Source organism: Camellia sinensis, chromosome 5 (genome assembly GCF_055761805.1).
Source record: "Camellia sinensis isolate YWXY chromosome 5, ASM5576180v1, whole genome shotgun sequence".
Classification (NCBI taxonomy): Eukaryota; Viridiplantae; Streptophyta; class Magnoliopsida; order Ericales; family Theaceae; genus Camellia; species Camellia sinensis.
In genome coordinates, this window is record NC_138965.1 from 188,265,817 (window position 1) to 188,282,907 (window position 17,091).

Below are 17,091 nucleotides of genomic sequence, written 5' to 3' on the forward strand. Positions count from 1 at the left end.
CCCAAATTTTATTTTTTATTATAAAACTTAATTGGTGCTCTATTTTTATTCATTATTAATATTCATCATCACCATGCTTATCATTTCATCACTATCTCCATATTTTTTTTATTATTCGATTCCCTTACTTTTCAAAAAAAAAAAAAAAAAAAAAAAATTCATCATTCCACAAACTCATTTTATTCATGTCGGGGCTCACCCCGATCCCCATTTTACATCAAAAAAAAAAAAAACAAAAAAAAAAAAAAAAAACAAAAACAACAAAACAACCACACCCACAGTGGGATTTTTCTTCTCTACTCTGCAGCCGGTCTTTTCTTCTTGCCTCCGTCCTGGGCGGCCCTTGCCGGTGTTGCCTCCGTGTTTCCCACTCCACTGGGCACGATCACTCCACCCTGCTCCTCCACTACAGCATATGGTGGACCTCCAAATCGGAACATCACGGTGGCTTTCCGCTTCAGCTCCTTGTTTTCTGCTTTAAGCACACTTATCTCTGCTCGCGCATCCTTATACATGCGTTGGAGCAGAGCCAGTTGGGCGTTTAAATGCTGCACCTCATTTGTCCTACTCTGCAGCCGGTTCGACAAGTTTGTGACCGCCGTCATGGTTTCCACACATGACTTCAGAGTATACTGATTGGCCTCAATATCAGTTTGCACCGCCATTTTTTGCTCCACCGACCGCATCGGAAAGTTCAACGGAGCAAAACCAGAGGTGTTTGGTTGAGGTTCACTGGCCACCGCACCAGTTGTCTCTCTTGTTGACTCGTTGAGGTCAGGAAAGAGAGTCAGCAGACCACGGGACGACGAAGCCATTTTTCTCTCGCAACAGAGTGTTACAGACTCTCTCTCTCAGCACAACAGTGTTACAGCCTCTCTCTCTCAGCACAACGAAGAGTTTTACAGAGGATTTCGCAGGTTTTTTGCTTCTGCCTCGGCCTCAAGCTCTGTCTTGGTTAAATAGCCGAGGCAGCCACGCGTATCGCGCGCCACTTGCCGCCAGACGACAAACGGGCACGCCAACCAAGGTACTCACGTGCCTCGCCATCATGTCCGGCACATCTTTTGATGAATTGGGCACGCCTTTTGATGGCACGCCTTTTGACAAAATTGGGCACACCTTTTGAGGGTGCAACTTTTACATGGGTCCGACAAGACTCTGTAAACTGTCCCGACATTGATTCCGGTTAGCTCCTTTATGGGTCCGACAAGACTCTGTAAACTGTCCCGACCTTGATTCCGGTTAGTTTCTACAAGGGTCCGACAAGACTCTGTAAACTGTTCCGACATTGATTCCGGTTAGCTCCTTCAAGGGTCCGACAAGACTCTGTAAACTGTCCCGACATTGATTCCGGTTAGCTCCTTCATGGGTCCGACAAGACTCTGTAAACTGTCCCGACATTGATTTCGGTTAGTTGCTACAACGGTCCGACATGACCCCATAAACTGTCTTCTACAACGGTCTGACACGACCACACAGTGTCTGCTACAACGGTCCGACATGACCCCGTAAACTGTCTGCTACAACGGTCCGACATGACCCCATAAACTGTCTTCTACATCGGTCTGATACGACCATACAGTGTCTCTTATCCTCTTTTATTTTTATGTATTTTCTTGTTTTGTTACTCTCTTCAAACTCAAGTTGGTTAGTTCCTATCCCCCTTGAGTTTGCGGGGGCTGTTAAAATCACCTACTCTCCACCTATTTCACCCACTTAAACTTACTCCACTAAACCTAACCCACTACACCACTACCACCTCACCTACTCCACTAAACCTAACCCACTACACCACTACCACCTCCACTTCACCTACTCCTTACCTACTACACTCTCCACCTATTTCACCCACTTAAACTTACTCCACTAAACCTAACCCACTACACCACTACCACCTCACCTACTCCACTAAACCTAACCCACTACACCACTACCACCTCCACTTCACCTACTCCTTACCTACTACACACTCACCCTCTTCTATATATAGGAATCATGAATCATTGTAATACAATATATATCAATACATCAATCAATAATACAATTCTCTATTTCTCTTTATACATTAAATTTTCTACAAATTTATTTGGTTAGAGGTAGAAGGTTATGGTCAAGGTTCTAAATATCGGCCGGTACGTCCCGTACCGGCCGGTTCGTAACGGAAAATGGGAGTGCCGAGTCGGATACACCCCGATATACAGGTGAGACTGAATTTCACGTCTGTAGCGGCCGATTCCCGACACGTATCGGCTTGAATCCGATACGTGGGCGATACAGTTCCGATATTGTCCGATTCGGCTGAAAAACGAGCAAAGCATGGAAAAATAATTGAGGAAAGCAAGTCACTAAGAAAAGCAAATCACCTGGACAGCAAATCACCTGTAAAAGAAAAAAGAACCGACCAAAGCACCTGCAAAAACAAAAGAAAAAGCAGAAAAGAAAGGATAACAGACTCACGGGCTAAACATTTCACTTCAATTTTTTTGTCTTCTTCAAGCAATAATATATACACACAGACTCACAAACACCAGGACACCATAAATGTGTAAAAAACCTCTAAAGTTTTCCCTCAATCGGACCAAACTCAACTCCCCAATCAAACCCAAATCCATCTCCCCGGGCCATCGATCTTGTAAAGTGTTGCAAGGAGAAGCGTCGAATTGAACCCAAACCCATCACCGATTTGAAGTTTCTTCGTTGAAGGTTTTTCTCTCATGCTCTGTTCGCATTTGTTTCCTACTCTGTTTTTTGTTTTGGCTGGAGCTTCTTCAAATGGCTTTGCTTGCTGTGCTCGGTTTGTTTATGTATATATAATAAAATATAATTTGATTTATGTGGGGGTTGTAGGGACTGCAGTGCACATAATAGTTTATAATTTATATAATAGTTTATAATAGTTTATAATTTGTATGTAGATAGGATTATTATTTGATTTATGTGGGATTGTAGGACTGCCGCATAGTAGTTTATAATTTGTTTAATAGTTTATAATAGTTTATAATTTGTATGTAGATAGGATTATTATTGTGTTGAATATATATATATATTTTTTGATGGGATCCTTGATTTTTTTAAATAACCAAACTATATATAATAAAATATTAATAATACAAATAAAAAAAATTTAAGAGCTTTTGTTTGCTTGATGGGGGATGAGACTAGAGTCACCCTGATTATTGATTGAAAGTGCATTAAAATAGATGAAAATAAATAAATAAATAAAATAAATAAAAAAATTAATATAGAAGATCCCAAGCCCAATTTGATATCATTTCAGTCTCTCGTGCTTCATTTGAGTCATAAAGAATTAGTGATCCATGAAAAACTTAGAAGCCATGACAATGGGTTGATTAGGATAATTATTTCCTTATAGTGTGTTTGTTTGAATCTGTCAAATTTTTGAATCTGTCATATCTTTTTATTTCAGATTATTTTTATATCAGATTTTTTTTAAAGAAGTTTCATTTGTTAGATTTTTTTAAAGAGGTTTAATTGTTAAGTAAAGAGGTTTAATAGTTTAGATTTTTTATTTTTATTTTAAATGCATTATTATTAGTAACAAAATTAGAATTACAATATTTGTTAATTGAAAACTGTTATTGTAGATAATTGAAAGTTATAATGGCGCACGGAGGTGGTTCTATTGGAAAACTTCCAAGTGATGATATTGGATGGAAATTTGGAATTCCACTAGAAAATAATAGGCATAAAATTAGGTGTAAATTTTGTGGAAAAGAGCTAAATGGTGGTATAACTAGGTTGAAGCAACATTTAGCCCATATGAAAGGTCAAGTCGCACCTTGTGCTAATGTTAGTAGTGAAGTTCGAACACTAATGATGGATCATTTGAATAATTATAAGGGCAAAAAGATTGACAAAAGGAAGATGAATGAGGAATTAACAGAACAAATTAGAGCCAGTCAGTGTGATGATGATGAAAATGATGAGGAGGACTTAGAAATGGTTATGGCCCGACAAAATAGGACTAGTGATATTGAGGTTGCACCTCCTCCTGGTTTTGCTCGGCGATGTCATAGTGTTCGTGAGGCTAGTACAGGTAGGAAATGGATTGATACATCCTCTCCAGAAGTTCAATTATTAGACATAGATGTGGATCTTCATAGGACCAAAGGCAACAAACAATCCAAGCTCTCCTCTAGATTCTTGAAAGAAGCAAAGAAGAAATTAGGAAGAGCAGTTAGCCAGTTTGTATTGTTCACTCCAGTGCCAACTAATGTTGTTAATTCCAAATGGCTAGAACCAATGTTGGATACTGCAAGAGAGGTTGGAAAAGGAACAAAGCTACCTACTTCTTATGAAGTAAGCCTCTAACTTAAAGTTTGAAAAAACTCTATCTAGGTTTAAAAATAAATAAATTATTAAGATGCTTGTTAATAGTTTTTGTTTGTTATTTATTATTAAACAGGTAACTGAAGTGTATTTACCAATGGAGTATGAAGCGTTACAAAATTGGATAAAATCTCATAAATCTAGTTGGGCTGAGAGAGGTGTTACAATTATGTGTGATGGATGGTCTGGACCCACAAGAAAGCACATTGTTAATTTTCTTGTGTATAGCAATCGTGGAACAATTTTTCAGAAGTCTGTGGATGTAACTGATGTACCTAGTAGGACATCTGATTATTACCTAAGCCTCATGGACAAGGTAGTGGATGAAATTGGAGAAGAATATGTTGTGCAAATCGTAACTGATAACGAAGCTGCAATAAAGGCTGCTGGTTACAAACTCATGCAAAAAAGAAAGAATCTGTATTGGACAGGATGTGCAGCTCATTGTATTGATCTTATGTTAGAGGATATTGGGAAGAAAAAAAGTGTAGCAAAGGTGTTGGATTGTGCAAAAGTAATCACACGCTTTATTTACAACTCCAATTGGGTCGTTGATTTCATGAAAAGATTCACAGGAGATAGAGAGTTGTTACGTCCTGTCATCACACGCTTTGCCACCAATTTCATTACTTTGGAAAGCATTGTTAAACATAAGACTGCTTTACAGGATATGTTTCATTCTCAAGAGTGGAAGCACAGCAAATGGTCCAAAAAGGATGATGCAAAAGAAGCGAAAAAAATTATACAAAGTAAAGATTTTTGGACCAAGGCGGCAGATGTATTAAAAGTTCAAGAACCACTTCTAAAGGTGCTTAGACTTGTAGATGGGGATGAAAAGCCCACAATGGGTTTTATATATGAAGCCATGGATAGAGCAAAGTTGGCCATCAAACAAAATTGTCGCTATTATGTAGATTATTGGAAGATTATTGATAATCGATGGGCTTTCCAACTACACACGGACTTGCATGCTGCTGGTAAGTAATTTTTAATTTATTTAAATTATAAATCATGTGTTTCTTGTCTCACTTTTATTATTATTTTATATTTGAACGTAGGTTATTTTTTAAATCCCATATTCCAATATGGGGAGCACCTTTCTAATCATCGAGAAGTAATGAGTGGAGTTAGAAACGTGATTTCGAGACTTCTACCAGATTTAAACGAGCAAATACAGGCGATAAATCAAGTTAGTCATTATTTAATATTAGTTAAATTGATAACTTATTATTTGACTTGTGAATTGTGTTTGTAAAACTGTTTATTGCCTTTTGTTCATTGCAGATCTCTTTATTTTGTAATAAAGAAGATTCTTTTGGTGCTGTGTTAGCACAAAGAGCAGTGAAAGCAACAAATCCTGGTAATTATTATATACTCAATGAACTATTAACTATTTGAATTACATATTATTGTTATATTGTCAACAATTATATATCAAATTATAACATAATCACTAATATTTGATTGATTTGTATAAAGCTGAATGGTGGATCCATTATGGTACATCGGCTCCGGCACTCCAAAAAGTGGCTGTGAGAGTATTGAGCCAAACCACGTCTTCTTCTAATTGTGAGCGCAATTGGAGTACATTTAGCCTGATACATACAAAGACAAGGAATCGGTTGAAGTATAAAAAATTAAATAAACTTGTTTATGTGTATTACAATATGAGGCTAAAGATTAGACATGCAACACGAAAAAGTCAAGATGACAGAGAGGAATCTTTTAACCCCATCAATCTTGATTATATATTTGAAGAAGATGATCTATTAACTCCATGGCTTCAAGAGAGAGAACATGCAGTCTTGGATGATGAAGATAACTCAGGTTGGTTAATTGTTGATGATGATGATGATGAGGGAGATCATGCAACTAGTAGCCAAGTGCCTCAACACCATCAAAGAGCAGGGTCTGCTGGAAGTGGCTCTAGTGAGGGTCGCGGTTTGAGTCCACCTAGTGGTAGTGGAGATGATAGTGATGGCAGTCGTCCTCCAACAGGTGGTGGTAGTGGTGGACAATGGGAGTCTGCAGGTTCTGCACATGGTTGTAGACGCAGTATTCATCATATTGATCATGATTGGAATAGGGATTCTACACAGCAACGACGACATTCTATTTCTACTCCTGATGTAGAAGCATCAGTTGGGCGTTCACGACATATTGATGATATTTATGGTCATCGTGACCTTAGAAATCAATTTGGACATCTCGGAGTTAGACAAGAAGATGGAAGGGGAACTCAACATTGGCGACCAATATGCCAAGTACCATATCCTTATTACCCTCCTCCAAGTCAACCACCACCACACATCTATCAACCACCTTATATGGAAAATTGGAACTACTCTCAACAACCTCATCAATATCCATATATAGAGGGTTTCAATTATGGTACAGGGGGGCATGCAATGACACAACAACAATCAAGTAGCAGTGGCAGCAACAACACTACTTATGATCAATGCACTTTCAATAACTACTACCAGGAATATCAATATGGAGAAATAGGCCAACCAATTCATAGTGATGATCAAAGTGATGTGAGATATGGAGATTCTTCTGTACCACCATTTAATTCTTTTTATTACTAAGTTTTAGAGTTGTTGATTTGTAGTAGATTGTTTGTATGCGATTATAACTGAAGTGAATGATTTATTTTCATATCCCCCTTTCTCTTATTAATTTGTTGTGCATGTGAAAGTATTTCATTGTTGAAAATAAGTAAAAAAATATTTTCACATCAATTTTATATTAAAGTTTAACATATATGCCAAGTAAAAGCTTGAGACTAAAATAAATACATATCATTTAGTTGAAAATGAGTCAAAAGTGTCTTTACATATCAAAATTTTGATTAAAATGTGATAAATTAAGGCTAAAAGAGTCAAAAAATACATAAAATTGAGTTTTAGAGGAATTGCTAATGATTTTTGAAATTTCATAGCCGTGACGCCCGATACCCGATACGTATCGGTCGATACTCCCGATACCGATACTCCGCGATCGATACCGTTACGTTACCCGATACCGCGATTTAGAACTATGGTTATGATACACCCTGAAAATTGCATTGAAGTGCCTGCTAAAATGGCAAGGCTGAGCGTATCTAAATTTATATCCGCTTCTTGCCTAAAATAGATGAGAGTCATATGGTACTTGATCAAGTGCCATAATAGCCACCACACTTAAATATGAAATTTTTATAAGCTATTTATTGATATTGTCTGAATATTCTCAGTGAAATCATGGCAACACAGAATTTAACAAAAGGTAAACCAAAATGAACAAAATCAACAGACGTGCATCTTACGCCGCCCTCTCATGGAAAGCATTGCTTCCAGCAATAATACATGCATGTGCTAATTGGAAGAGAAAAAACTTATGCATCCTCTTAGCACCAGAAGTATTGATGGATCAATGTCTTAACAAATATAATGTAATTTATTGCATCAATGGCACAATGGAATGTCTAGAAATGTAAATGATCAAACCTGGAAACTCTGAGTTGGACTTCTGCATTGCCAAAGGGGCTCTCCCTGCAAATGGTTTCCCACAGTTGAAGACAAAGTTAAGTTCTCTAATGGAGGAAATGGTGAAGAAAAATATTCTACATTTAGCTCCTGATGGGGATCAGCACCAAGACCAAGCGAATGCTGGAAAGACTGATCAAGCTTCCATGATGTGTCATATGTAGATGAAGATATGCCAGTTGTCTGCTTGCCACGTATTAAAGATGAATTCTTGTCTCCTTCAGTGAGTTGAAGCCTCTCCAAGTCAAAAATCTGTTGAAGAATAATGCACGTGTCTTGTTGCTGTTTACCTTTGTTAAATACCTACAAGATGAAGCACCACAGGGGTAATGGATACATTAGCTACAGGCTTTTGTAGTTTTTAAAAAGAAACAAATGGAGCACATTACACTGTGTCATGGTGGAAGCCCCCCAAAAAGTCATTGAAGGCTGGAACTCAACAACAACAGTGGACCTTCTTGTTCACAGTGATATAATAGTTATTAACATGGCAAAAATTGTTTTGTTGCATGCTACAAGTGTTGAGCATGATCTACATCAACTAGAATTCATTGGGAGAAGGAATGCCGTTCACATTCAAATCCTACCAAACCCTAACAGACGAGGATACGAGAAGGAAAGACAGCTAAAACTTAAAAGAGGAAAACATGATTACATGAATCTAGTTTGGAACTTTGTTACAGGTTTTGTTGTATGACATATGGTAAACATATCAAGAGAAAGTCCTTAGCATTAGTATAAAAATCAGCAGAAGTACATTGACAGTTTAATTATTTGTGGACAATAAACCCAAATCTTGTCCCTTTCATCACAGGCTATCAAAAACCAGAAAGCTTCCAATAAAATACAGAACCATCTTTTATCAAGTTAGCGACCAGCAGTGTTATGTGGTTGGACAGATTCGACAAGATCAGGAGCAATTGGGTTTAATTGCTGATGATAAAGGGCCATCAGGGGCCATGTGGTTTCAACAACGAACGACCAATCATCAACGGACAAAAAGATGGTTGGTAACCTGTACAAATTTGTGGAGAGTCTTGTGACAAATGGGGCTACTGTTAAGCATCAAACAAGTAATACAAGTCATTGACATAAATAAATAATCAACAGAAAATTTGACTCTGCATTCATAGCATATGATCAAAATGGTAATGGGTAACAGGTAAGAAACTAACATCAGGACTATAGAACTACAAGAAATGATTTGAAGATGATAAATAATTAGCAATCACAATGCAAAGACATGAAAAACGGATAATGGGTACATTCTTCTAGATGAAGATCAATGATGATTTTGATATGCAATATCATGTTTTCTGTATGGTGGACTTGAATTATTAACTAAAATGTCAGCGTTATTATAAGCCCAAAGCTTTATCATTAGGGCTATAAAAAAAGATTGAACACTAGATTGACAGCAATCAACTAGAATAAAGAACACTTTGAAAAATGATAAAATGGCAACAAAAAGAAACTCAGGATTCAAGCAAAAATAAAAATGGATATTTCAAGCAAACATATATATGGATATGACAATTATTAAACTCAGATAACTCACACCTACCTCAGTGTGTTGACTGCTCAGTCCAACTTCATATTCTGCACCAAGGATTGAAGTCACAGTGGTCGCCTGGGATGCTAATGAAGGGCCTCCAGTCTGTGGACTAGACATAGATTGTCTTGGAAAGTTTGAATTCTTAACACCAGTATCCACTGACACACATGAAGTCAAGACGAACTGATTTTGAAGAGTACTGTTCTCCAATTTATTTAATTCAAAACCCCACAGCACTGCAAAATCCTTAGCAGAAGGGCACCCCATGAAACTACTAATCACTTGTTTCTGATGTTGAGAGGAGTCCTTATGCAGACTGCAGTCACAGCCATGACACATAAACATCCTATGATCAGAACATCGAACATGAGCTGGGCGGTATCTGCATGCTTCACACACCGGGGTTCGGGGATGCCGGTTTGAAAGAGCATTAGCTGAATGAACCTTTGCATCACAGGAAAGGCAAAGATATGCTGCATCTGCCTTACAGTAAATAACTGGTCTCAATCCCATGCAGAATTCACAAACTTTGTCCATCTTCTTATTCACAAAACTTAAAGATCCCATAATATCATCATTTCATATGTTCAAGTTTAATGTTTGAGCTATAAATATCACCAGCTGATCAATTCATGAACCCATATTGATGAAGGGTCTCCCTGTCAATAACAGAATACCCACAAAAGTTAGTACATCTTCTTGTTTGTAATTCACTACCACAATGAACATTGCCAACTAAATTTACAATACACCCACCAAATACAAATTCTAAACTGCAGTATCAGCTTGGAAGCAGATACAAGGAAACAGCACACTTCGAAACAGCATATTACACGCACACACACACACATGTTTACTTATAAAGAGGAGAATAATGACCTGATTTTTTACCAAGTATTTCTCCTACTAGATAACTATGGTAAAGTTCAAAAGAAACATCAAAAGAGATAAAGATGAACATCAGGACTCCACCCCAATGGTGTGGAAGAATATTAAGTATTATATCAAAATATACAAATATTGTTATGATTCCTGTGATGAAAGTAAACAACACACGATTTAATTAATCATATCATTTTCTTTTTTTTGGATAAATTATTAATCATATCAACAAGATTTGCTAAAATCTTCACAGAGAGAGAGAGAGAGAGAGAGAGAGAGAGAAGAAGAAGAAGAAGAAGAAGAAGAAGAAGAAGAAGATGCTGGCAAGTTTGCCCACTCTTTTCTTTCACTTAGACAGGGATGTGGCATCATTATTATTGTGATTGGTTTCCTTTTCCAAGGCAACTAGGATTATTAATATGACATGAATGATTGATATGGTGAATTTTGTTGGAGCTGCCATAAAAAAGCTTCGTACAATTCTCGAAAACTCAATTCCTATGAATAGAAAGATTGCACTCATATTTATAGGTTACTAAACTTCTCCTATTCGTACAAGGAATATGATTTAAAAAATAAGAAATTAAGAAATTTTGACTAACTAGAATATTCAAAACCTAATAAAGATAAAGACTCCACATAAAACCCAATAACATAATTTGATGCACAAGACAACTCATGGGTGACTCCTATAGCTCATATCAAACAATTTGCAAATTTTTTGAAATAAACTTGACACCTAAAACCTAATAAAAAGTCATAAAATCTGTGAAGCAAAATTCTAATTTATTAAGTACATCAAAACCTTAGTCAAATTGACCCTAAACATAATTATACAAAGATCTAGGCATGGTACATGTAAAAATCTAGATTTCTCCCTCTTCTTTGTTCATGCTCGGCATTAATATGTTAGCAACATCTAGCCATCAGTGGTCATCAATTCTCTTGTCTTGAGTTGGTGAGCCTCTAATCTGACCTTAGCAATTTTACAAGATACTATGAAAGGATTTAACAGAGGCACTGGAGCTCAACATCATGCACAATCATATTTTGTTTTTCCCTTCTAGTTCTAAGAAAAATGTTTAAACTCCAATTTATGAAAAGGAAGGATTTTGTCTGGGTCAAGCACCTTAAAAAAATAGGTAGGCATGTCAAGTATTGGACTTCCATATATTCAAGATTCAATCCAACAATCCAGAGTCAGCAACAGGTTGTGAATCGTTATCCGATACAATCAATTTATCCATTAACTACTAAAATGATCACAATTTAGAGTGGTCTAATCTAATTGCAAAAGTTATTATTATTATTATTTTTATCAAAGTTGTACTTGCTAGATATAACTTCAATAACAAGTATAGATTTACCAAGCCAGTCCCAAGCTCGAAGAAAAGAGGGGGTTGTGGCAGGTTGATGGCCAACATAAAGTGTAGGGGAAATTAGTGATAAGTCCCACTTCATGTCCTTGTTTTCCAATAGGTCCCATAACTATTTTAGTTATCCCATAAAGTACCATTATATGAAATATTGAAAACTTAAGTTGTTTTTTCAAATTTTCAGCAAAATGTTGGACCTTTTCACCTTTTATCTATGCATGCAGAGATCTAAGAAAGAAGTCAGCGCACATGAGACACACTCACTTGGCAAATTTTTTGAGTTTGTGTGTTTCAAAGTTTAAAATTCTATAACTTTTATTATACACATTTGTTTCAATAAAAATTATACTTGATGAGATCTATCAAACAATATCTCAATTGAATATGAAATTATGTAAAAAAATAAATAAAAAATAACACTTTTTTGGGTCCCAAAGTGTGGAATTTCAGTGTAAAGTTTCACAATTTGACAATAGAGAAGTGTGGAATTTCACGTCTTCATAAGTGCAATCCTCAATTCCAACAATTGCTTGAAGTTTCACAGTCAATTTTATGCTAGAAGAGTAGAATTTCACTTCTTCAGAAGTGCAATCCTCAATTCCCATGAAGTTTCACAATATGGATTTTACACTTTGACAATAATATAGAATTTCACTTCTTCATAGGTGCTCCCAATTCCCACACTTTGTGTAGTGACAACTCTCAATTTTACCAGTGTGAAGTTTCACAGTACGAATTTTTCTCTCACAGTGAGCAGTTTCAAAGTGTGAAATTCTTCATAAAATCCTAGTTCCAAATTTCATAGTCCCAAATCCCAAATTCATTAAACAGCTGTGCTACATGCATGATTTTTTTTTCATAGAACCAAACACAGAACAAACACAAAGGGTGGGACCCACTTGTGTGGGGCGCACATGTGGGTTGATTCTGGGAAAAATTCCTGTGCAGTTAGCTTTTCTCTTCATTAAATGTGAATCGCTTAACAATTTGCAAAAGTATGATTTTGCAACAAACCCTAGATTATTGTAATATTTAACCAGATTGTTTATATATATATATATTTAAAAATTATACATATGTAATATGTAATCTTTGAGAATTGAAACTATGGCATGGCAAAACCACATTTCTTGTAATATGTAATCTCTGAGAATTTGGATTACATATTAGATGTTTGTAATCCCTCCATATTCATAACTAAATTCAAGCGTTTCCCAAAGCTAAAATGTGCTTCCACCCACAGAGTGTTGAATTATATATTTCTCAAATAGTTGTTATGTATTGTTAATTAGTATATGAAATCAACTTGTAGATTTTCCATCACCTCCTATCATGTGAAGCTCATGCACTTATTTTTTCCATGAGACACCAGACAATGGGGTCCTCGAAAACTGTGGAGGCAACAGAGAAGTGGCAACTATGACAGAGTCAGCGAAACAATGGCGGTCGTAGAGAAGAGACGACAAATGTGAGTCCCACTAGGTCAGAGAATTAGACGATGTATATATATTGCGGGGTATTTTGGTCATTTAATACAGTGTGGGACCTCTAAGGTTAACAGAACATAGATAGGACTAAATAAATACTATACAAGATCCATAAATGGGATCTATCCTTAAAAACCCCTAAAATTTATACACCAAGGATCAAATTTGATATGTTGGTATGTTGTTTTGGATAGCTTTGAAATATATTTGTTTCGGAAGCATAAGAGAAATGACAAAAGAATATAAAAAACATATGAAAATATTTGGAAACAAAAGCTAAACCTATACAAGAGGTTATTAGAATTCTCAATAAATAATTGAACATGTTGAGATCAAAGAATCTAGGAAGCTCATAAACCAAATGTTTAACGGCAGAGTTGGGGAAGAGGGTTTGCCATTGTAAGAAATAATATAAAATAATGCAAAATTCTAGTAGTAGTTGGGATGAAAATAAAAGAAAAAAAAGGGGGGGAAAAACATTTGTGGTAACAAAGAAAAAGTAACTCAATCATACTTTTTTTTTATCACCTCCTCTTCTCCTTTCTAGTTTCTTAGATTCTCTAGTAAATTTAAGATTTTTGTGTTCTCAAATCTTTTCCTATGACAAAAAGGGGCTTATAGAAATTACCATTGTTGGATATTCCTACTAGGCATAGAAACAACTCATTGTTTTGGTATGTTCCATAGTGTTTTGGTGTGTTTGGTATGGTTCAATGGAAATATTGAAATTTTCCATCAATGAATCATTTCAATTTCCAAGGAAACAAATGTTTTGGTTGTTTCAATGGAAACAAAACGAAATTTTGTACCTTGATAGTCACACTTTAATACTTCATATACATGGATCCTGAGAATTTTTCAAACAGGGTATTCCAGCAATGGGCAAATGGATTCATATAGCTAAACCCCTAGTGATTGGGATAACGGCATATTGAGTTAAGCTCTATATTCTTAAAAACAAAACATATCAACAATGGACAAAAATGCTTATATTTACATAATTTAAAATGATTAATATTTCAACAAAATATTGCATTATGAAAATACGAGTACAATATCATTTGAATTCAATGTATATGTCTAAATTTTTGAACTATTATTGTTAACAAAATTAGACAACCATACTTGATCGGATGTTTAACATATCCGTATTGACCATATGTCAGATTACACGATCAATGTATTTTCTTATTGAATTGGATTCAACCCTAATCTAGCTTGAATACATTCCCTTTTTAGTCCGAGGAAGAGAGAAAGTAATGAATCTTTTATGTTAGAATTTTGCCTTTCAAGTAACACCTTTGTGTTAATATGTAAAAGTATAATAGTAAAATAAAATGCTACTCAACCAAACAAAAAGTTGAAAATAAAGTATCCTTTCCTTATGGGTTCCGTCTCCATTCCCACCTTCCCCTTCTTGTTCCCATGACTGTCCTGTCCTATGTTACCTAGAATGTTGATTGTTCTGGTACGAGGAACAAGAATTGAAACGTGGTACACCGCATGCTCTAAAACGTGGTACAACAAGGGTGGCGTTCTTAATATGACATCCAATATATTGTAAATCAATTGTTCAACATAGTTCAAAGAGCATTATGACCCATTGTTTTATATTTTGTCAATTCAAAACTCCACTCCATCTAAATTTTAGTTCATTATATATAATTTTTTCCCTATTAAGGAGAACTTTTAATGAAAAGCATAGGAAAAATTACGGGATTGGTTTGGATCGCTAAATTTATCATTTTGGAATAAAAGTGTACCATGTTTCGAAACTTGCGTTCCAAAGCGTAAATGCTAAGGTGTTAGCATTTTCTGGTAACACCAGTCTTATCACTCATATAGTATGGAGCATCCAAAATCATGAGATCCATGAATGAGATGATAATTTGCATCCAAAATCATTAACAATAATGACACCTCATACTCAACCAAGTAAAGGAAAAGCAAATGGGGTATACCATACTCCATCGAAGTGTAATTTCTTTCTTCAATATTTTTTGGGTTTTTTTTTTTAATTTTTAATTTTTTAATTTTTTATATTCTCCCTGTCTCTCTCTCAGCAACTAGTATCAAACCTCAGCTTTGAATCAAAGATTAGAAGAAATCTAATTTAATTCACATACAATTGAGCAAATAGATCAAATGCTCTTTTATTTGAGAATCTAATGATTAAGTTCAATATTTTTTGATTTTTTTTTTTGGTTTCAATTCTCTCTCTCTCTCTCTCTCTCTCTCTCTCTCTCTCTTAGAAACTAGTATCAAACCTGAGCTTTGAATCGAAAATTTGAAGAAATATAATTTTAATTCACCGACCATGAGCAAATAGATCAAATGCTCTTTCATTGAGAATCTAATCACTAAGCAAAGCTACAATGATAAACTTAAAATTCAAATATCAATCAACAATCCACAGTAACACAAATGAAAATGAAAAACAGATTAAAGCAATAAACCCTCAAATTAGTTTCCAGTTAAACGAACCTGCGACTAAGATTTCAACCCAAAAGCTTCGTTCAAAGACAATATCTTCACTCTTCAGAAACCCTAACCGGTCTTCGCCATTCTCGAGGGAGAAAATAGTTGAAATGCATATATGTATATCTATGCTATATGTTCATTTATCAGAGAGCTTTTTTGAGCTTCACTTCTTGTGACCTTTCTGTTACCTGCTTCATCTTTTTTCTCTTTCGATACCTTTTTAATCTGACGTGCTTAGTCGATCCTACGTGGACGTGGTTACGTGGAGTGAAGTGGGCACGTCAACGTTAATGTTATCGGTTTTCACGTGAAGTGCGTCACGTTGATCCAGAAAGTGTAGTTGCTGCGTCGATTGGGATTTCGCCACGTAACCTAAGGTCCAAGATGGGGATGGCGGGTGACCTTAGCCCTGCAGGGAATTATTGGCGGGGGATGGACCACGAGCAATAGGCCCGTTTGAGATGTTGATTTTTTTGTTAAAATAATTAAAAAGTTAAATTATTTAATTATTATTTTAAATTTTAATTTAATTTTTTTTTGTAAAAATTAAATAAAATAGTCATTTTTTCAAACATTCTCTATCTACGAATCCAGAGACAAATCACACAGTGAGAATGCCTCACAAATGGTGAATGAAATTGTTAATATATGAATTGTTAGTATGAAATTATTAGTACATAGATTAAAAAAATTATTTTTGTTTGTGATATATTTTAGTGAGTGGATTAACTATATGAAAATATCATTAATATCCTTTGGTAATTTTTTTTAAAATATATTTTAATATTAAAAATTAGGATAAATTACAAATACACCCTTAAGATTTGCTTAAAGTACAGATTGTCTCATGCGGTTTGAAAAATTATAAATATCTCATTGTTAGTATTTTTTATTTAATAGAACTAACTAAAAATAAATAAAATTTATAATTGTTCTCTTATACAATAATAAAATTATCTAAATTATTAATTGAAATATATTTCTAACATCATTACAAATTATTATTTATTTATTTATTTTTGGATCAGTAAAAAGAAACTTTATTTATGAAAAAAACAAGATACATGCGAAAACTTACATCAACAAAGACGAGAAGTGCAAATAGTATCGTAGCTGACCATACCGATCCCAACTAGGTTGGCACCGATATGGAAGCACAATCCTCTGCTAGCACATAACCCAAGATTGGTGAGGAACCAATCAAAAGAACTAAAAAGAGAGGAGGGAAAAATAACACAAAGCCAGCACTTAACAGCAATTAGCAGTAAACCACTGTTAATTGACTTGATGATTTATTAATTAAATGGGCGATTCGTTATAAAATTAGAAATCTCAGGGGGTGGAATATAATTTTCAAAATCACAGGGGGTTATTCGTATTTTAATCAAACATCATGGGGTGTATTTGTAATTTATCCTAAAAATTATATT

General features: G+C 35.2%; 2 protein-coding genes across 5 annotated transcripts in view; one reads left to right on the forward strand and one right to left on the reverse strand.

Annotated features, from left to right (window-relative positions):
- LOC114321498 (putative zinc finger protein At1g68190) overlaps window positions 1-15,856 on the reverse strand; it is a 31,338-nt gene extending 15,482 nt beyond the window's left edge. For 2 of the 4 annotated variants that reach the window (XM_028268661.2, XM_028268659.2), the window contains exons 1-4: window positions 15,665-15,842; window positions 9,445-10,094; window positions 7,962-8,183; window positions 7,842-7,886 (exon numbers count right to left, since the gene is read on the reverse strand). In XM_028268661.2, the coding sequence (XP_028124462.2) occupies window positions 7,842-7,886; window positions 7,962-8,183; window positions 9,445-10,002 (825 nt within the window). In that variant the 5' untranslated portion in view covers window positions 10,003-10,094; window positions 15,665-15,842. Of the gene's footprint in view, window positions 1-7,841; window positions 8,184-9,444; window positions 10,095-15,664 lie in introns of all 4 variants that reach the window. The other 2 variants (XM_028268660.2, XM_028268658.2) reach the window with 1 other exon arrangement.
- LOC145791068 (uncharacterized) lies at window positions 4,385-7,012 on the forward strand. Its single transcript, XM_082870855.1, has 4 exons — window positions 4,385-5,327; window positions 5,409-5,539; window positions 5,635-5,710; window positions 5,830-7,012. The coding sequence occupies exons 1-4, from the start codon at window positions 4,385-4,387 to the stop codon at window positions 6,939-6,941; spliced, it is 2,262 nt and encodes a 753-aa protein (XP_082726981.1). The 3' UTR covers window positions 6,942-7,012.
- Window positions 15,857-17,091: the final 1,235 nt, after the last annotated feature.